The sequence below is a fragment of the Hipposideros armiger genome, unplaced genomic scaffold (assembly GCF_001890085.2).
Source record: "Hipposideros armiger isolate ML-2016 unplaced genomic scaffold, ASM189008v1 scaffold_838, whole genome shotgun sequence".
NCBI classification, from domain to species: Eukaryota; Metazoa; Chordata; class Mammalia; order Chiroptera; family Hipposideridae; genus Hipposideros; species Hipposideros armiger.
The window spans coordinates 176,644-198,431 of record NW_017732188.1 but is presented as its reverse complement, the minus strand read 5'-3'; the positions used below and the strand labels follow the sequence as shown (position 1 = coordinate 198,431).

The following is a 21,788-nucleotide window of genomic DNA, read 5'->3' as shown; positions in this document are numbered from 1 at the left end:
GAAAGGCTGTGATGATATAATAAATGCTCCCAGCTTCTGCTGGGCAGTTTGGACTGGAAAAGTCTCCCATCAGAGTGACCATGACAAATGTTCTCTTTAGAAGTAGGGTTAGATTTTCTGAGCCTCTGATACATTATTCAGAACTTAACGGTATATAGAGGAAAACCCTAACAGAACACTGGAGTAAGCCTGTGTGGTCATCGTTTTTAAGTAGTCTGATTTTGAGGGCCTTTTTGCTTTACCAGAGGAAGTGGAGGTGCCCACATGAGTCTGCACAGCACATGGCACTAAGCATACGTGCAGTTTGTCTCAGGTGATCCCCTTCTCCACACACCAAAAACACCACCCTCAAAGCAGCCTGTGACATGTTTGCATTTTGGAAATGGAAATGTGGTTTTAATTTCTTGATCTCATTAAAATTGCCAAAGGCCACTTTTGATTCCTTCTGGGGGTGAAGGAGAAACTATCAATCACACGATGTCCTGCCCTCTAAGCTGGAGCCTTGTAGGTTGGGTTTCCCAAGAAACAGAGTCTGAGATGCTAAGATTTGTGTGCAGGAGTTTTATTCCGAGTTCTCTTGGGATCAATGCCTATGTGAGAGTGAAGAAAACGGGACTGGATAGAGGGAGAAGTTGGGTCGTGATGCCTCAGTCAAGGCCTCAGTCAAGCCTATAGGGAGCTCTGGAGCTGGGATGGACTTTCAGAGTTGAAGCAAGTGATGTCATACTCATACACTCCTCCTCCCCAAAGTTTGCGTGTCTGTGGGCCAACATAATCATGCATATTTCTCAAGGGTAATTTCTTTGACCTTTTACCCTTTAATCATCATTGCATGTACGTTGTCCCTAAAAAGGGTGTGCAACCTTGAGGTGGCTTTCAGCTGAGAGCTGGCAGCCAACAACGCCCCTGGCCACTGGAAAAGTAAGTGCCTTCAATCTGGAAGGGGGGTTCTGAGCAACTCATTCATGGCAGCCACTACACACCTATACCTAGAGTAACTTTGTCAGTCACTTGCCTAAAAGTAACCAAAAACTCAGAAAAAATGAAGGTAACTAACATTTATTTACTATCTACTATGTGGTAAGCACTTTAAGCGTTAACACTAAAAATGCAATAAAGGCTAAGATTTATTGAGTTCTCATCTCTCAGGTATTATGTTCAATTTTATATGTGTGGTATTCCATTTAACCTTCACATTAATTCAATCTTTTTATTTTCTTCACGAGTGAGTAAATTAAAGCTATAAAAAGTTAAGTGACCTGCCTAAAATAACACAAGTATAACTGAGAGTACCAGTATTTGAATTCAATCTTCCCCAAAGTCCTCATTTTTAACCTCTATAATATACCACCTATTGTATTGTTTTGTTTTATTCTTGAAAAAATACGAGATATTGTACCATTATTATCCCATTTACAATGAGGAAAATGAACAACTGGAAGGTTAAGTCCCCTCCTGAGGTCACGCGTTATTAGTAACTCAGATAAGGCCCTGTCTGTTCTAAAGCTCTGACTCTTTCAATTGTCCCTTGTATCGATTGTAGGCAGTCCATTAAAACCCGATAAATACTCACTTAACGTTTGAGTCCTTGGAGAGTAGTTTTTATTTAGCCTCATAAATTTACAAGAGTCCATGGAATATTTCCATTGGAGTTGGAGTGTGTGCCAAGAAAGGACAGCAGCTAGTTCATGAGCCAAAAGAGGCCTCATGGACATCTCCATTTCCCAATGTTTCCAGGCAAAGCTATTCAGAGCAATTGAGTAATTTCTATTTGTAGCAGTTCAGGTAATTCTTCAATTAGCCCCATAATTAAGGCAAGAGCCATGTCTAATTCATCCCTGTATCCGCCCCAACAACCGCCACTTGGTAAGTACTCAATAAACATTTGTTGACGTGATGAGGGAATATATGAACGTGATGGAGACCAGCAGTTGCCAGGATTTCACCATCAAGGACCTCTTACACCATTTTCTCTCACAGAGCCCTTTTCCCCTTAATAAATGTATATAAGTAATAACTTACATCCCCATGGTTAAAATCAAAGGCATACAGAATTCTATTTGAACTTCAATAAGCAATAGGTAGGTCAATACTAAAACTGAATTGATAAAATGACCCTGTCAACAGTAAAGAAAAGTGGCACTTCAGTTAACTTGTGTGACCACAGTTCACAGGTGACTGATTTCTCTCCTGGCTTTCAACATTAGTTCCATTGATATCCCTAGTTCCAGGAACCCCATTGAAAGCCAAGAGATAAAAGCCCAGGTAGTCCTTGAGAAAATGTAAAATTCCTTTACAGCACAAGTTTAGCAGCAGCTCTTTCTTAGCAAATGGAAATCTTTCCAAAAAAGGAGAAAGGAAGGGCAGATGCCAACACATAGAAACTGGGTGCTTTGAATAAAGTAAATTGCTTCCAACTTGAATACCCCTATTTCCCGACCAGATCACATGGGCTGAGTGAGGGGCTATTTGGTACTGAGGTAGAGACTGAGGTGAGAACACTTGTTCCCACACAGAAGTGTCCATTATATTCAGGCTCCCCTTGAAAGAAAACCCATTGTCTGCCTCCTGGCAATCTAAATCTTAATGTACCCAGTGGTCTCTTTGTTTAGAATTTGCCAGGCTTTCTTTCTCCCTTTGCTCCCTTACACAATTAAGCAGACAGAACAGTCTGCACAGCAGGAGGCCTTGTCAGAGGGCTGACTGAGCTCACATTGTGTCTCCTGCAGGGTTTATGGCTTATTCTGAAACGTTGGCTGGGAGCAAATGATGAGCCTGAGGACACAGGACATTTTATGAAGTCTAAACATCATTTTTCTTGCAGTTTTATATGATCTTATTTTAATTGAAAATGGATTTTTAACGGTTTTATTCCACGCCACAATAAAAAAAGGCTCCTGTTGCCATCATCAAAGGAAAGGGATGGGTCTTTTGCTTTGATTTGACTGCATTGCTTTTTGTTAAACAAACACGGAAATAAAATAAACTAACAGGCTGCTAGGCATGGGAAGGAGGTGAAATAGCGCCTGTGTACTCCTGAGGACTTGGAATTTGTCCCTTTGACAACCTAAAGCTGCTAGTCCAGTTAGGGTGATGGCAAAGGTTAGTCATTCCCTGTGCCCAGTATTCTGGTGTCATGGCAGCCCTTGTGTCTCCCAGAACATGTCTGCACTCGTGACTGGGGCTAAGTAGTTATGAACAACTCTGGACCTTACATTTGAATAATATCCTCATAGATATCATCACCTCGTGTGTGGGTGTCGACCTCCAGAGTGTAATTATTCCTAATTTTATAATTAGGGGAAATCGGGACTCAGAAGGTTTGCATAATTTTTGCAAGATTATAAATATAACACAACAAAATACATTATTATAGTCACAACCATCTTCTCTCTTAGCACCAATAAAGTTGATTGATAACTTTTTGTTTCTTTCTTTCTTTTTAATAAATTTCTCTCTCCCCTACTAGACTGTATGTACCAGGAGAGCAAGGGCTGTCTGCTTCTGAGCACCATCATGACCTCAGCTCACAGAATAATGTGTAGCACAGAAGAAGTGTTTATAAATATTTGTTAAACAGATGTCTTTATCAAGCTACGAATGGAGTTTGAACTTGATTTGAGCAGAGAGTCCGGGAAAGTCAAGGAGAGAGGGATTTCTTCCTTTCACAGCCACCAAGAGAAAAATTCAGATTGACTATATATGTTTAGTGTTGCCTTTCATTATTTTCTGGTTTACACCTATATAGTGCAATCATTTAGTTCTGCAAGTATATAGTGCAGGTTATGGGAAGACCTAGGAGGGCTTTAGTCTTCTATTTAGAAGAGCACAGGTCTTCAAAAATCTCCAGAGTTGCTTGTTTTAGGACATTGCTTTACAGATATTTCATAGGACTTAATTCTTCCTCTAAATGCAATTTTACCAGAAAAAAATATACATTTTTTTTAAATTAGCTATTTTCATTAGACATAAATCAGCTATGCTGCTTCCTGAACAGAAACAGGTTTAGTGAAAAATAAGCCTTGTGTTTATGGAAGTTACAATTTATGACATACCCATCTGTTTATCTGAGGTTATTTTGAAGCCCCTTCCAAGGTTCAAACCTACAGATGCAGAGGCCCTGCTTTTTATCACTGGATGCTTCAGTGCATAAAATGCTAACCTTTGGGGCAAGAGTTTCTTTTTGTTTTGTCTTTTCCCTCTTTACATTTTCACATGAAATTTCCAAGCTTTCAGAAATAGCCAGATTGACAGGAAATCACATTTAAAAATATGTCAGACTTGATTTTAATTGGTTACTTGCTCCTGGCTGACTCAGTTGTTCAGGGGAAGAAAGACCTGTGATTATTATTCTAAACTTTGCAGATCAACAAAAGCTGGTTTTAGAACAGGCGGTAAGGAGACTCTGACACTTTCATAGCAATCTCTATCCCCAAGTGCATCAGAGTTCTGTAAAAATTAATGAATTGATTTTAAAGATTCTATTCCATTCAATAAAAGAAATATTTCATTGAAAATTAAATGCATTCAAATACAATTCACCAGAAGACACAAGTGTTTTATTATCCAAAATTTACCATTCATAACTACAAAGCATAACAATTTAGAGAAGTTAGAGAAGTAGCATATATAAAATGNATTTCAATAACTTAATGTCTTTAATATGATAATGTGCTTAATATGCTATTATGTGTACTGTGAACATCAAAGAGGCTTCAACATTACCTAAATGTATTTGACCAAAGGAATATTTATTTGTCTTAGGAATATCTTTCAATATCTCATTGTCCCATGGAACTCAGTTTAGGAAACACTTTTATAAAGGATGCGGTCACCATTTATAAATGTCTTAAGGACATTTTCAAACCCGCTATATTCTGACACTTTTGTAAAGGTGGCAGGGAGGAAATGTACAAGGAAGAGGGAGGCTATATTATCAAAAAAGACACACATATGATATCTCTATGGTTTGGCGATATTGATTGCATGTTATTAAGTTCCTAGGAATTTTCCATGTTGTCAAAGAATGCTAAAGTGGACAATTTAAAAAATGTCAGGTAACATAATTTCCCAAAGATATAAGCAACAGATGATACAATGGAAAACACTCTTCTCAGATGAATTGACTTAAAATTTTGTATTCTTTTGGTACTATTAAAAGACTCTGACTTTGTAAGACCTCTGTCAGGAGGAAATTACAGAATTAACAGCATAATGAATATTATTCTCTCATAGAACAGATGACATATTCCTCTACCCTTTGCACCTGCAGTTGTCACTGATTAAAGGGGAAAAGGCCAAAGAAATTACCCCTGATAATTATGCGTGATTACATTGGCCCACAGACACACAAACACATTAGCACCTGGGATATTATGATCAAATTAAATTCTGTTTGTGTTCATTCTGCCTGTTAGCATTTTCTCTCAGGAATGTGAAATTTCTGTATTTGGGTTTTTAAAAATTGAACTGCTATAATGGAAGCTATAACCACGCTCAGCTTTGAAAAAAAACATTTTAGGGAAATGGAATTGCACAGAGTACTATACATGAAAGGCTGTGATGATATAATAAATGCTCCCAGCTTCTGCTGGGCAGTTTGGACTGGAAAAGTCTCCCATCAGAGTGACCATGACAAATGTTCTCTTTAGAAGTAGGGTTAGATTTTCTGAGCCTCTGATACATTATTCAGAACTTAACGGTATATAGAGGAAAACCCTAACAGAACACTGGAGTAAGCCTGTGTGGTCATCATTTTTAAGTAGTCTGATTTTGAGGGCCTTTTTGCTTTACCAGAGGAAGTGGAGGTGCCCACATGAGTCTGCACAGCACATGGCACTAAGCATACGTGCAGTTTGTCTCAGGTGATCCCCTTCTCCACACACCAAAAACACCACCCTCAAAGCAGCCTGTGACATGTTTGCATTTTGGAAATGGAAATGTGGTTTTAATTTCTTGATCTCATTAAAATTGCCAAAGGCCACTTTTGATTCCTTCTGGGGGTGAAGGAGAAACTATCAATCACACGATGTCCTGCCCTCTAAGCTGGAGCCTTGTAGGTTGGGTTTCCCAAGAAACAGAGTCTGAGATGCTAAGATTTGTGTGCAGGAGTTTTATTCCGAGTTCTCTTGGGATCAATGCCTATGTGAGAGTGAAGAAAACGGGACTGGATAGAGGGAGAAGTTGGGTTGTGATGCCTCAGTCAAGGCCTCAGTCAAGCCTACAGGGAGCTCTGGAGCTGGGATGGACTTTCAGAGTTGAAGCAAGTGATGTCATACTCATGCACTCCTCCTCCCCAAAGTTTGCATGTCTGTGGGCCAACATAATCATGCATATTTCTCAAGGGTAATTTCTTTGACCTTTTACCCTTTAATCATCATTGCATGTACGTTGTCCCTAAAAAGGGTGTGCAACCTTGAGGTGGCTTTCAGCTGAGAGCTGGCAGCCAACAACGCCCCTGGCCACTGGAAAAGTAAGTGCCTTCAATCTGGAAGGGGGGTTCTGAGCAACTCATTCATGGCAGCCACTACACACCTATACCTAGAGTAACTTTGTCAGTCACTTGCCTAAAAGTAACCAAAAACTCAGAAAAAATGAAGGTAACTAACATTTATTTACTATCTACTATGTGGTAAGCACTTTAAGCGTTAACACTAAAAATGCAATAAAGGCTAAGATTTATTGAGTTCTCATCTCTCAGGTATTATGTTCAATTTTATATGTGTGGTATTCCATTTAACCTTCACATTAATTCAATCTTTTTATTTTCTTCACGAGTGAGTAAATTAAAGCTATAAAAAGTTAAGTGACCTGCCTAAAATAACACAAGTATAACTGAGAGTACCAGTATTTGAATTCAATCTTCCCCAAAGTCCTCATTTTTAACCTCTATAATATACCACCTATTGTATTGTTTTGTTTTATTCTTGAAAAAATACNTTAAATGCATTCAAATACAATTCACCAGAAGACACAAGTGTTTTATTATCCAAAATTTACCATTCATAACTACAAAGCATAACAATTTAGAGAAGTTAGAGAAGTAGCATATATAAAATGTGTTTGTTGTAAAAATATTATGTATACACACACACACTTAAACACGAATTTGACATGGATTGTTAAAAATAAGTTAAATAATTAATTAAATTACATAAGTATAATTCATAATTAATAATACTGTGATAACTAAATTAAAGAAATCTGATGATTAAGTTTAATCCTAATAAACTATTTTTACAAACATGATGATGATTACTGCTATCATTATCACAGGACCTTATGGCACTATATGTATAATATAGTGAAAATCATTTTGCAGATTGTCTGGTCAATTTGAAAATTTGCAAGTAATACCTGCCAAGTTAGGAAAAGTTAAAATAATTCAAGTTAGTTTAAAAGAAAACACTTTTATTTAGAAAAATAGCAGTGAATTCACAAACTAAAATCTATGGCAGTAGCCACAGTGAAGAAAACAGAGTAGCCTTTTCATGAATTATGTGACTGCATATACTTCTATTCTAGAAGTACAGTTTTTGTTTCTAAAAGTAAAACCTGTTTATTTATTCAACAAATATTTATTGAGTACTTAGTCTAGGCCAGGCACTATGCTAAGCTCTGGGGACACAACAGTGTGAAAACAGACAGTCCTTGTCCTGAAAGAGATCGCAGTCTTTTTGGGGAGACAGATATTGATCACACATCAGTATAAATATGATTCTGACTAATGTTTTGAAGAAGTGACATTTAAACTATCATCTGAAAGATGAGTGAGTTGGCCAAAAAAAAAAAGAGCAAACAATAACAGCAACAGTATTTACAAAGTTTCCTGAAGAAAATTAGGCTGATCAAGATGTGCAAGACTGAGGATATGGCTAGAATTCAGTGATGAGGAGAGCGACCGGAGATGACACAGGAAGAGCCACTAGTGCCCATTGTTCAGGGCCCTATAAGCCAGTTAAGGATTTTTATTTTTATCCTAAAGGCGCCAAGAGAGGACTGAAGCATTCTGAGTAGGAGATTGATGTGAATTCATAAGTCAAGTTCAGCACATTGAGCGTGATGGAACTCAGCACTTCTAACTCCTAAATCTTTTCCTTTCTATCTTTTCAAAACCAGTCCTCAAAGCCAGCGCATCAGAAGACTTCTGGGTCCCCCATCTCCTCCTCCTTTTATTTCCTTGGAGAGAGATTTTCGGATTCCTGTAGATTTGCCTGTTTCTCTTCTAAGAAACCTGTACTCTGTTTGAAGATGTCTTTCCTCAAGAGAGTTCCACACTCCGGAGAAGGGCATTGAGGCTTTAAGTACCGAGTTTTAGTTCTGGACCTGCTCTTTTACCATCAATTTAGAATGTACGATGGGAAAAGCATACTTGGATGTTACGATGTGCCCAGGAACAAAGTCCTTCCAAGGGTATTTCCCCCAGAAGCCTCATCACCAGTCTTGCCCTGACAGCAACAGGACATCTCCCATCCCCCAACCCCTTTTCTGTCTTTGATTGGAATTGTAAAAGTTGAAAAGAAATCCAGCAGGCTCACTTTTACATCACAAATGGCTGGGTGTTGCTCAGAATCTCCCACTGTCTGGCTTCTTTGAGACTCCGTAGCTCCTGGAGAGGGTATTGCACTCAGTGGATATTCAGTACAACACCACTTACAGAGCTAAATGCTCATCTAATCACGTTACATGCTCTAACTACTTTAATCTTCATTATTATGCGTATTGAATAAATGGTGAAACCGAGGCTTACAGTGTTACCTGACTTGCTCATAATAAATGCTGAAGCTTAGATTTCAGTAGAGATAATCTGGCTCCAGGTTAGAGACCAGTTTTATGATTTTACTTAAATATTTATTTATCTTGAAATGATCCTCCTGGTAGTCAATGAGGTCACACAAGTAAACACTATAAATCAGCATCTGATGAAAAAGAGAGGTTAAGAAAAAGGTGGGCATTTATAAGGCAACATTGCAATATTTGTATAATCACATTTTTCTATACCAAAGGAGATCATTCCATAAATAGATACTGAAATATTAATATATAAATTCAAAGGGAGTTTAATAATCTCTTCATATTACATAACTTTACTTAAAATATTTTTCTTCATAATGTTAGTGAACATTATTAAAATTTCTGCTAGTAACTTTTTGTCTGTAAAAGTGGATATAATATGACTGAATGAATGATGAATGAAGGCTTTTTAGGGTCTCATAGCAATTTGAGAACTTTCAAAGAGAAACTATGAGCTTTTTATATATGAAGAGAAACAAGTATTAGTGTCATTAGATGGTACACTTTGTAAGGAATTAATATTAGATTCTTTGCATGGGAAATCAAGGAACTCTTCTTTAATTGGACAAAGTCAATGACGAAGCTTTAAGTGCGTGCAGAATGAGGCTCTGACACCATAGGCTATCCAAGGAGGTCCTTACTGATCTGGCCAAAACACCTTCCTTCTCCTCACTAGTCCAGTCAGTCTTCCTACTGTCCCCATACCTCCACAGCCTCTACTCTCTGGTCACTTGGTCTTTCCTAATCACATCATCTTTTTCATGCCCATATGCTTTTATTTTAAACCGTTTTATTGAGGTCTGATTGACATATAAAAAGTTGTACATATTTAATGTATACAGCTCCATGAGTTTGGAGGTAAGTATATACTGTGAAAGTGTCACCATCAAGGTCAGAAACAGATCTATCACCTTCCAAAGTTTTTTCCCACCTCCTTTATCATTTTTATTAATTTTTATGTGTGTAATGTAAGAACACTTAACATAGGATCTGCCCTCTTAGTCAATTTTAGTATACAGTACAGTACTGTGAGGAGGACATTATGCTAAGTGAAATAATACAGACACAGAAAGACAAATACTGTATGATATCACTTATATGAGGAATCAAAAATAGACTCAGAGAAGCGAAGAATAGAATGGTGGTTGCCTGGGACTGAATAAGGGAAGAAATGGGAAGGGAATGGTAAAAAGTACAAAGTTTCAGTTTGCAAGATAAGTATATTCTGGAGACTTACTGTATAGTCCATATGTTTTGCATGTGCTGCTCTATTTTCTTGAAATAACTTCCTTCTTTATCTAAAGAGCCATAACTAAACTCGAATTTCACCTGTTTTGTGATGTGTTCCTTAAATTCCTCCTTAATTTCTCCTAAGTGTAATAAATTATTTCACCTACCATGCTCCCATGGAATCCTGTGCCCATGATTGTTGTACCATAGTGTATTGTCATGACTGGTTCACATCCATTTAGGTTGTTAGTTCAGCAAATGTGTTATTTTCCTTTTGGGTTCCGAAGATTGTAGTAGGTACAGGGGATGTATTGATGGCTATGATATGATTTTTGGTTTTTGTGAACTGTATAGTCACTGATAGAAATAGGCATGGAAGTGGATAATCTCAATGCTATGTGAATACACAGTCATAGAACTATGCTTAAGGAATATAATGCATAAAGAAAAGGGTTCATCAACCAGATTTGGACAGGAGGGATTGAGGTAATACCTGAGCCAAATCTGGAAGGGCAAGCAGAAATTAGACCAGAAACAGTACTGGAAGAAGGAGTAGTATTTCATATAGAGGAAAGGCCTGAAAAAGTACTGAGGCAGGAACCACAGGTTGTGTTTGGGGGGGAAATAAGCATGTCAGTATTACTAGAGAACAAATTAGCACATAGGAAGTAGCAACAAATGAAGGAGGCTGAGAGGAGTGTGTGTGGCGGATGATGTGAGGAAGGTATGGAGGGTCTCATCTGCACCGCTAAAGAGCTGGGTGTATCCTGTGAGAGAAGACTTTGCGGTTGTTTGTGTAACATAATAATACACTCAGATGAGAGAAACGTTATTCTCACTGTAGTGTAGAAAAGGCACAAAAAGGAGGGTGGGGGCAGAGCGATGACACAATTTCTCCAAGAGAGATGGAGAAGGTCTAAACTTGAGGATGGATCTAGGGAGCTGTAACTAAAGCATTGTCTGCCATGAATGTGCAATGATTCATCTTTGCTGATGAATGAATGAATGAATGAATGAATGTGATTCTTTAAATTAAAGTTTAACTACTTTGTCTTATAGCAAGAAAATTGTTACGTTGAGTCACTATCTTATTACTACCAGAGTAGGTTTTTTAATTCACTCTAATTATGTATCTGCCCAACACTAAGTATGATTGGAAATTTCAATTAGCCATAAATCATGCATTCTCAGTTTCAATATTACCCCCAAAGGGTTAAAAATTGGGAGGGCAAATAAAATAATTACTCTTTTTATCTACAGCAAATAAATGCAAACAGTACATAAACAGATATACAGTCTATCTGTAGTATTAAATTTTCATGAAAGATGAGGGTGAGTAGGGAAAAATATTTTAAAAGGCTCCATGGGGGGGGAGGTCAATAATGAAAAGGGTTTTTAAAATGCTTTTCTAAATAATTACTGTAACTTGAGCAGCATTTGCTAGTCTTAATCCAGTATATTGAGTGTTTTTGTTTAACATAATTCTACTTAAGACTGTCTAAGTATTTGAGATTCAATTTGGCATTATTGAGTGTTTTTTTTCTTAGGTCTCGTATTAACTTTAGGAAAACATATCTAAACAGAAAAATAGAACTGTTCCCATTACTCGAATAAATGGTATTTTAAATGTAAAACATATTTCATGCGAGGACTACAAGCTAAAAGGATGTTTCATCAATCCTCAAAGCAATCTGTTTTAGAGAGAAACAGAGAAGACTCTTGTGTTCTCCTAACATCTCTCCATGGGGATAACTTTGTTCTAACTTCAGGCCCATGAATTCTAATCTTAGAGTAGGAGAGGGCATCTGAGGAACAGTTTCTGTGATGATCATTGTTCTAAGATGGGAATTTGGTTGCTCAGGAACCTTCCATGACCTAGTATCCTGGTACCTCAGGATCTGGTGAACCAGGTACTCAGTTAAGATTAATACAGAATCAGCACTGGCCTCAGCTTCACCCTATTCACTCCACCTCTCACCTCTCAAGCTGAGTACCAGTTTATCTGTTGAACAACTATTCTATCTGTTACTCTTTTCAAAAGAGTGTCTGCCTTTTCTAAAACGCCAAGGTCTGCTACCTTCACGACAGGGCTATATCATCTGCTCTAGCAACTCCAGAAGAAAAAGTAATGGAATGCAAACCCCAATGGCTGCACACACATTGCCACAGCATCTGTCTTTCTAATGAACTTGAATACACTTGTGTCTGTGCTATAGAGATCCAGATTTTTCATTTTAAGACAGAATTCTCTTCTGAAACTGTTGCTGTGAGGACCAAATTTCTCCACCTGCCAGTTCATTTTCTGAAGGCATTGGCACTTCATATCCATGCTACAGTCTTTTAGAAGCCACAGGATCCTCTTCTCTTGGTGTCCAACAGAAAATTGTGTATCTGGAAAAACATGCATCAGAATTTTTTTTTTTTTTACATTTTTATTGGGGAATTGGGGGGATGGGAACAGTGCTGGGGAATTGGGGGAAGGGGAACAGACAAGTTGCTGTCGTTTTGTTCTTCAGTCTAGTTGTGGAGGACGTTGCTTCACTGGCCCAAGTTGGCACCATCATTGCGCTCTTCCCAGGCGAGGCAGATCAGTCGCCGGCCTCTGGACAGCCGCTCACTGCGGCTGATGGCCGCTCACGCTGGCTGCTGGCTACACACGGTAGCCCATGGCAACCCACTGCCACAGGGGCTGCAGCCTACACCGTCGCCGGCGACTCACGACAGCCCAGCTCCAGGTTGAGCTGTTGTTCAGCATGTTAGCTGTGGAGGGCAGTGTCACTGGCCCTCATATGTGGGATCCGAACCGGGGCCCTCTGGCATCCCAAGCCAGTTCTTCACCATCGCGCCACTCGGCCGGCCCTGTTGTTCTACATTTCTGAAAGCACTCTATCACCTGGTTTTGTCTGATCACTTCAACGTTTTTAAGACTTTCTTATATTTTGTGATGTAACTTCTTCAAGAGTCCTAACCACATCATTCTTTCTTCCCCCCTCCCCTTCTCTCTCTCTTTCCCTTTCCATCTCATCCAAGAATTTAATGTTCACCAGTGTTTCCTCATACTTTCTTTATCACTGTACTGTCACCTCTCAGGTCCCAGTTTGCTTATCCCTTTGTCATGGAATCCTTCTCTCCTGCTCCCTCAAGTCACAGATTTCACTCCAGGGTTCTGTCTTAGGACATTGCACGTCATTATTAAGATCACCTGTATCTGCATGTTTGCGTCTTCTACTCCTAAGCACACACCATACTTCTGTCAATGAAGAAATGGTATTTCTTCTTCTTGAAAATTCATGACATCATCCTTTATCCCCCATTCTCACCTTTACTCAGACAAATCTTCCTAATTGCTCCACATTCAGGGAGCCTTCTGAAAAGTTTCCCCTGACTTCCCAGGCTAGGCTAGGTGACTGAACCTCTATGCTGCCATGGTAATGAATCATCTTCTATAATGAAAGTCAGATCACACCACTCTTCTGCTCAGAGTCTTCCAGACACTCCCGCATTTCACTCAGAGTAAGCCTCAAAACCCTTGTAGTATTCTAATCTACCGGGCCCTACACAATCTGCCCCCTCTCCTCATATCCCTCTGACTTTATCTCTTACTCCTCTCCCCTTTCTCCAAGCTTCAGCTTGCTACCACTTTAGGGCATGGCTGTAGCTGAAATGCTTCCCCTAGAAGTGCACATGACTAACTTGCTTGTCTCCTTCCAAACTTTGCACAAATGTCCCCTCATCAGTGAGACCTACTAAATCATCCTATTTTAAGTTGCAATTTGCACCACTCGTCTCTACCTGCACACTCTTATACTCCTTATTTGGCTCCATTTTTATAGCACTGATTCCCTCCTGTAAAATGATATAATTTACTTATGATTATTTTTAATTACTGTCTCTCCTTATTAGAACGTAAGCCCCACAAGAGTGAATATTTCTGTCAGTTTTGTTCATTCAAGTTTTCCAAGTGCCTTCAATGGAATATCATAGGTGCTCTGTAAATGTGTTTAAAGGAATGGGCCCTGATTGTACTATATTAAAATTTTCTTTCTTGTCCAACTGCCCACTACTAAATTGTGAACTCTTTGGATGCAGGGATTTTCCTCCTATATCTACTTACAATATCTAGCTCGTTTCCTGAAAATAGTAGGTGTTTAATAAATGTCTGCTAAGTGCATGTATTACCACCCCATGGCTTTGCAGAGTTTGCAATCACACCATGCCAGTCCAGAATACAAGTGTGAGAATGGTGTTTTCTTTGTGGTGAAGCTTCACTGTAAGCTCTCACAGCATCTGAGATCTCCAAAGATGCAGAGACCAACATAGATCAATATGGTGAACACTTCTTCTCCTGTAGAGTCTCTGTAAAGGTTGAGGATTTACCATTGTACATTTGGCCATTTTCCTCCATTCTATAATTGGGGCATTTATTTTAATAAGGTAAGAAACTAAAGGGAAGCCTGGGAATTATGAGCTTGAAAAACCATATCTTGCCCTCTGTGACTTCTCTTTTTCTTTCCTTTCTTAGAGCTCTTCCCGCCATGATGCAGTGGGTCCGCACTCAGAAGCCAGGAGAGAGTGGCATCAATATTGTCACTGCCGATTTTGTGGAACTCGGTGATTTCATCAGCACTGTCATAAAGCTCAACTATGTCTTCGATGAAGGAGAAGCCAACACTTGATAGTACCATGTTGAGCATCCATGAATAAGATAGGGAAGACTCATTGTACTAGGCATATTATCTATAAACACTCTGATCTTCCTATTCCACAGAGTCTCTGAGGGGATTAGGGCTGGTAGTGGGTGGGAAAAGGGGGAATGCATTTCTTGCGTGATTACTATCGTAGTCTTCATTAGTATAAATATTTCATTTCTCTTTGATGAGTAAAATCTACTTCTAGTGTTAGAGATTTAAAGAAAAAGACCAGTGAATTTTGTTTTTCAAAATTAGTCTTTGTAACGTATAATTCATGGGTGTTTATTTGATCGTGTTTCTGATTTCAACCTAGGGCTCCTACACTTTCTATATCCTCTAACTGAACCTTTCTGCTCCCCCTCTCGCTTGCTCTTTTTCATCAGATACTGTATGGGACTCAAAACAATTGAATGCCCAACAGAGTGTGTATTACATTGTTGTACTGAAATTTATTTGTTGTGTGAGATTTGGTATAATAGTCTGCAGTCATCTGCCACTGGGCAATCATCGCTATATTTTTTGTCATAGAAAATATGCATCAAATCAGTTTCCCTGTGTCAGTAATATTGGAGGACATAATAGTGATTTTTGTGTTATATAGAAATAATAGTGTTTCACAGTATTTCTGTTTAAGGCAGCTATAAATATAGAGTAAGCACTTCTTTGGAAGAACTATTAGTGCCAACTCCATAGTGAAAAATGGGGGAGGGGGAAGAGATGGTTGCTATTTTAATTCAGGAATCTCTTAAATAATATTGCCCTGCAAATGCCCAGTAAGTGAAAAATTATAAGTGACAAGTGTGTTAAAATCAGAGAACTCTGAAAAGAGCACTTACAAAAGCTCTCCTAAGAATTCTCTTGATTTAAAACCAAAAGCAAGAAAAGAAATAAAAGATTGTGCAAGCTTTCCTATAAATTAGGATTTCCAAATATATAATTCTGAATCCCAGATTTTGAGGAACATACGTGTATTTCAAGAAGCTTTAATTCAGGTGTTTTACTTGAAGTTGAAGAAAGAGGAAAGGTGGCAAAAGGAGCCAGAGCAATATTTTTGAAACTATGTCCAGGAAATATCAATGATCCATGAACCTTCTTTAGAAGATTCTTAAATACATGTAATCTGGGCAGACTTGCAGAAAATGGGCACTGAGTCATCCCTTCTGGTTTCCTTCCTACCGTGGGGTCAAGAATGAGGCAGAGGCAAAAGTTTCTGTGGTCCAGCCTTTGACAGACCAGGTCTACAGGGAAGACAAATGATAATGAACCGCTGTTGCTCAGAGCTCAAACTCTTGAGCGAGCTCTTAACCAACTGAGCCACTCGGCCGGCCCCAGATAATGCAACTTTGAGTATTGCTTCCTCCTTGTTGTCTTTGTGATATCTGACAATTCAGAAATAATCTTAAAGAGCACAATAACCCTTACTTACTTGCTGCAAGGAATATCGTGAGAACATATATAAAAATTTATAAAATTTGCTCAAATTCTTATGATTGTGCATTATTTTATCCTCATGTTTAGAAATAACCATACTTCAATAGTTTCCTGGGAAACAGTCCACTTAAAGTGGGACAGTAAAGAAACAAAAGCATGCCCTCAGCTTTTAGTTCATCTAAATGTAAGACATGTGGTTAAATCTCTTAGACCTAGGAAAGGGAGTTTATTCCAAGATTACGTAAGTCAAGATTACAAATAATCAACAGTTAATTATAAGATTATAAATACTAATTATCAGAAAAATAGTATTTAGTAACAACTGCAAGGGAAGAGAAATTGTTTATACTGAAGAGTTTGTAGGTATGTGTGGTAAACCAAGTAGCATGTATATACATGCAACAGATATTTTCTACCTTCCAATTGTGTGTATATGGCTCACCAGACCCAAAATACCAATACATACCCACTCTGTGCAGGCCGACAGATACAAATACACACACAGACATGGATGGACACATTCTTCTTTTCAAGTGAAAACATTGATATTATTAAATAGTTTGATTTTAAGACTTAAACCCTGTACAGTGTATGAAAAAGAGTGATCAGACATTTGAAAATAGAGTAGCTGATCGTATTAAAATATTTTTGTAAAAATCATCTAGCTTAGGACTAAATTATTTACAAATATAGTTTTCTTTCTGCTTTGTGGTTTTATTGTCTTTCTATCTCTTTCACTTGCTCTTTATGTGCAATTGAATATGAATCCTTTTTAAAGGGTTATGGATTATTAAAATTGATGTCCTGTAAATTTGCTTTTTGGGCAGATTTTCTCTCTGACTCTTCATTATTCATTCCTCAGGAGGATCTTTAGCCAAGCACACTTGAAGTGACACAAAATTTAACTTATAAATATAATAGAAAACAGATCTTTCAACATATTAATGAATAATAAACTATAGAGATAACTATGTTGTATTTTCTTGAACCTAGATGCTTTCTTATGAAGTTTGCTTGAATTAGCTTTGCCGCATTTATCATTTGGGTGCTGGAAAAAACAAACAAACATGCTGACGGATTAGACTAATTGTGCAATTTCTTAACCGGAGAAAGCTTTCTATTGTTATTAATGATATGCACACAGAAACCTTGTTTGACATCAGGTACTTTAGAGCCAATGTTATTGTTCTCACGTGGACCTACTGTACCTATGTAGCAGGCCCTAAGAGTAAATGGACTTGCCTTAATTTCTAAAGGGAAGAGTAGGTAGAAGTGAACTGTGGGTCTTCCAACTGGAGAGAGAGTTCACTAGGAGGGATTCCTTTAAAAGGGGAATAGAGAGAAGGTGCCTTTGACTGTCTTCTGTTCATTGGACCTGCCCTGGAGTACACTAAGGAGCAGGCTGTGAGCCTTAAATAAAAAGATGGGGGTGAGGACTAGTGATACGCAATCAGGACTTAGCCTCAGCCTATGCTTCTTTGTCTTAGCTGGTCATTGTCTCCCCCGAGAGCTAGGAGCACAAGGGCTATACACAGGCCCCAAGGTGGTAGGAGATACATCTTGGTGCACTTTCTGTTTTGCTTGTTTCTTCAGACTTTATGTCACAAATTCTGCAAGGCAAAAAAACAGAAACAAAATCCAACTTTTACCTAATCTACAGCAGGAAGTCGAAGGAATGGGTGGGATGAGGGAAAATGCGCAGAGTTTAATTTTTTTGGTTTGCTTGCCTGTCTGTAATTTTGAAGGACCAAAAAGGAATGCTCCTGCCATTATCATTTATGTCTCCCTTATTAGATACAATCATACGAATGCGGAGAACGAGGAGGCATCTTTTAAAAGCCTTAGGATATTCTGTATGATGACCTCAATATTCACTTTCAGCCATATTAGGAAATGTCACTTTTCATGGAGCGCCACCTAACAGTGAATGTATTATATTAGTACATAAAGTGTCTGGCATGTATGCGCCTATGTGCCTACACACATGCAAACACACACACATACACACACAGACGCACACCATGCACATCTGCCACACACACATTATCAAGTTGAAACTTCACTCTAATCACTCAGCCTAATTCTATTGCCATTTTAATTCTTAATATCAGTATCTCCTATGTTAGTAGGCATAAACATAATTCAAATATTTAAACATTTAAGAAGGGAAAAATCACTAGAAAAACCATCATAAATAAGAAATGTCTAGCAGTGATAGTCTAACTACATTATCAATTACACTTCAAGCTGGAGAATTGAAGATGGACTCAAATATAAATTGCAAACAAACAAACCCTCATCTTCACTTAAACTTATTTTAAGTTCTTTGAGGTTCTGATGTGTTTTAGCCAGGGTTACTTGTTCAGGTTCTCCCCTGTTGGGATTCTAGACTGGGAAGTTGGAAGTCTCAGGAAACGCATGTTGTCATGAGTTTTTCAGTTCTGTGGTTTTACAGATCCAATGACACAATCTTCTAACTTTTAGTCACTCGTCCAAATGAGAGCTCCCTAGGTAGAGTGCTCACATTTTGAACTGCTGATAGAAAACAATGCACAGTGTCTCTCAGGATATGCTAAACAAGGTTTGTGAAAGTATTTTATTTTACAGCACTTTAGTCTTTTCAACTAGATTTCAATGACACAATGGTGTAAATGCTATATTTGCCATAACTTATTGGTGGCACCTGTGTTACATGCAGTTTTAAATAACGCTCTAACTTGTTGTTTTCCCAATGACAATGATAAAATGTTCTGTAGAATTTGTAAAATGTGTTGATTATGTTGAAAATTGTGTAATTTTCATTTCATTTGTGAGACTATTTTGTAGGTATTAGTTCTAAATGTGTATTTGTATTAGTCAAAAGTATGTACTTGTATGTGGTATATGTATCTTATTAAAAGTATATTGTATCTTATTTAAAAAAATCAAACTTATCCTAAAGAAAAAGGGCACATTATGACCAGCCTTAATGCATTGTCATTTTTTTACTGTTGCAATTTAGGATTAAAATTTGAAGAGACATTATGTCGTAGTTAAAAATGACATTTAAAAAAATCATATGAGGAATGTGCTTTAGAAGTTATTTGAGTTCCCACAAAGCACAAACAACAGTTCAGCTTGTGGGGCTCCCCATGCTTCTCCAAAATTTCAAAGGTCAATTTGTTAAATTCATTATCATACAGGGAGACTAAATTCACATTTGTTTCCATCAGCAACAACCAGTTCACCTCTAAAGTTGTTCTTCCAAATATTATCTCATTTTGCCTATAAGGATAAGTTTTCCATGAAAGGCCCTTTCTCCAAACCATTACTGTTTGAAAATGGTATCTTCTCAGCTAAGACGAACTACCTTGGCTCTGTAAGAGTCGCTAAAGACCCATCAACATTAGGGGGTTCCTGCGTGGTTCCCTTCCCAAAAAACAAGCATGTGACACTCTTACACTTTTGGAACCTGCCTATGTGTAGTCTAGCAATAGAAAACTCATGACTAATTCGAGGATCTGCACAGGTTGTCATGCTTGAAGAAAAACTCTGTAATCTTCCTTGGGCCTGGGATCTGGGGATGGACTATTAATCAATCTTCCTATTTCCTCTCTTCCTTCAGCCTAATTACTTCTTTTCCATATTTAGCATTGCCAGATAAAATACAGAACACCAGTGAAATTCAAGTTTCAGAGAAACAATGGATACTTTTTTCAGTATAAGAATTTCCCAAATATTTCATGAGACATGCTAAAATAATTATTCATTGTTTATCTGAAATTGAATTTAACTGGGTGTCCTGTAATTTTTTTTTCTAATCTGGCAACCCTCTCCATCTTGCCCCTCTTTTTCAGCTGGGATACCTACGAGGGGTGAAATCCTACCTCCTCCCATGCCCCCTTTTAAGATACTTCATGTAAATCAATAGTCCAAATACTGTTCGTGAAGGAAAATGTTGAGCCATGCCAAGTCCCACAGATGCTTTAAGAAGGACCAATTCAAATATAGATGGAATAATCAAGCACATACCTTTGTAGGATTAAGGCCACATTCAAAATTTCACTCCACTGGCCTATTGTGAGGTGCAGTGTCTCCTCCATTACTCCCTTAAAAGGCATTCCCCGGAAATTGGGATAACCAAAAACACCCACACTTGAAAAATGTCCCCTGGAAAGTAGTAGTACCTTCTAACTCAGTACCAAGACCTCTTTCAAAATTCAATTTCTTTCAGAGAGGTAACAAAATAATCCATTACTCCCCCTTATTATTATCTTACCACAAATTATCTTTATCATATTAGAGCTGGTCCCCAATGGAATTGTAGAAAAAATTGACATTGAAAAGAACTTTCTTGACTGCTGGAAGAAAACAGAGGAGTCTGAGATATAGACACAGCCCTGTCGGTGAGTCCTCAAGAGACTGGGTGGGAGTTGGGCAGCAGGTAGGGGATACAACATGGACCCTGACAATGGTAGCTCCTGACAGAGAGACTTGCCAAAGCAAATTATAATAGCCAGCACCTTTTCTGAGGAGCTGACAATGCAAGACACCCCAGAGTAAGAACAGGGAGAGTGAAGGCCAGTTTCCAGAACAGTTTGCAGAAAATAAAAAACCATGGTGGAATTTCTAAATTAGAGTTTTCAAATATTGTTGCATCCAACAGTGAATCCTTGACATAATCTCAATGTGGGTGGAGTTTTGGAACATTTTTGGTGCCTACCTCCTCTCTTAAAATTCCTGTAGGTGATAAGAAAATCCAAATCCCTTACTATTATGTTTCCATCCCATGGCCCCCACTTGAACACATTTGTGTTGATTTGCTTCATTTCTAAAGGATGGGGATTTGTGGAGCTGGTGACATTTCTTTCATTAGACACCAGAAATTCACCAGAGGGAGACAGATCTGTGCCTTCTCTTTTTAGGATCTGGTCATTGATACTTTAATAAATGTGGTGTAAAGAACGTACCTACAGTTCTGTTAAACAAATGTGACTTTTTTTGATAAGACTGTGTTCTTAATGTAAAAAAAAAAGTTTCTTTGTATCCAGTGAAATGCCTAATAAAGTCCTGGTACCAGTTATCTTTTTTTTTTCATGTTTATCGGTGCTTCATTATAAGCACAAAAGTGGGTCTCTTAAATAGGACTAAAAATACTAGCAGCCCCTGCTAGCAGCCATCTCCATACAAGGACAAATGACAACATTGCGGAGGGGACTTTGTGTTCAGGGTCCCAGATTCCCCTTAGCAGGATTCTCCCTTCCCCTATCCACACGAAACAAAACCTATTCCCTCAGAATCTGAAGAACTCATTCACAATGAAGTATGAACAGGGCTTAAGACCATGGTTTTCAAATGCTTCTTACTTTAAACAAGTATTTACAGAAAAGTGAAACTAACAAGACAATATATTAGAAGACGGTTTTCATAAGAGTAAGGCCAATAACTTTGTGTCCCCCTTTCCTATCTACAAGTTTTCTTGGTGAGCCTTATAGAAACTCCTAGAACTTCCTGGAGCGTCACTTCTCAAATGTTACTGTGCATACAATTACCAGGATCTTAATAAAATGCAGATTCCGGTTCAGCAAGTAAGGGATGGAGCCCCAGGTTCTGCTGCTAGCGGTGCAGGCATCCCACTTTAAGTAGCGAGGCTATGTAGCCCAA

At 38.2% G+C, this 21,788-nt stretch overlaps 1 protein-coding gene across 1 annotated transcript in view; it reads left to right on the top strand.

Moving 5' to 3' along the window:
- PLCXD3 (phosphatidylinositol specific phospholipase C X domain containing 3) overlaps positions 1–21,207 on the top strand; it is a 151,678-nt gene extending 130,471 nt beyond the window's left edge. Inside the window, exon 3 of the mRNA XM_019629327.1 lies at positions 14,546–21,207. Coding sequence (XP_019484872.1) covers positions 14,546–14,699 — 154 coding nt within the window. The 3' untranslated portion in view covers positions 14,700–21,207. The remainder of the gene's footprint in view (positions 1–14,545) is intronic.
- The last annotated feature ends 581 nt before the right edge of the window (positions 21,208–21,788 follow it).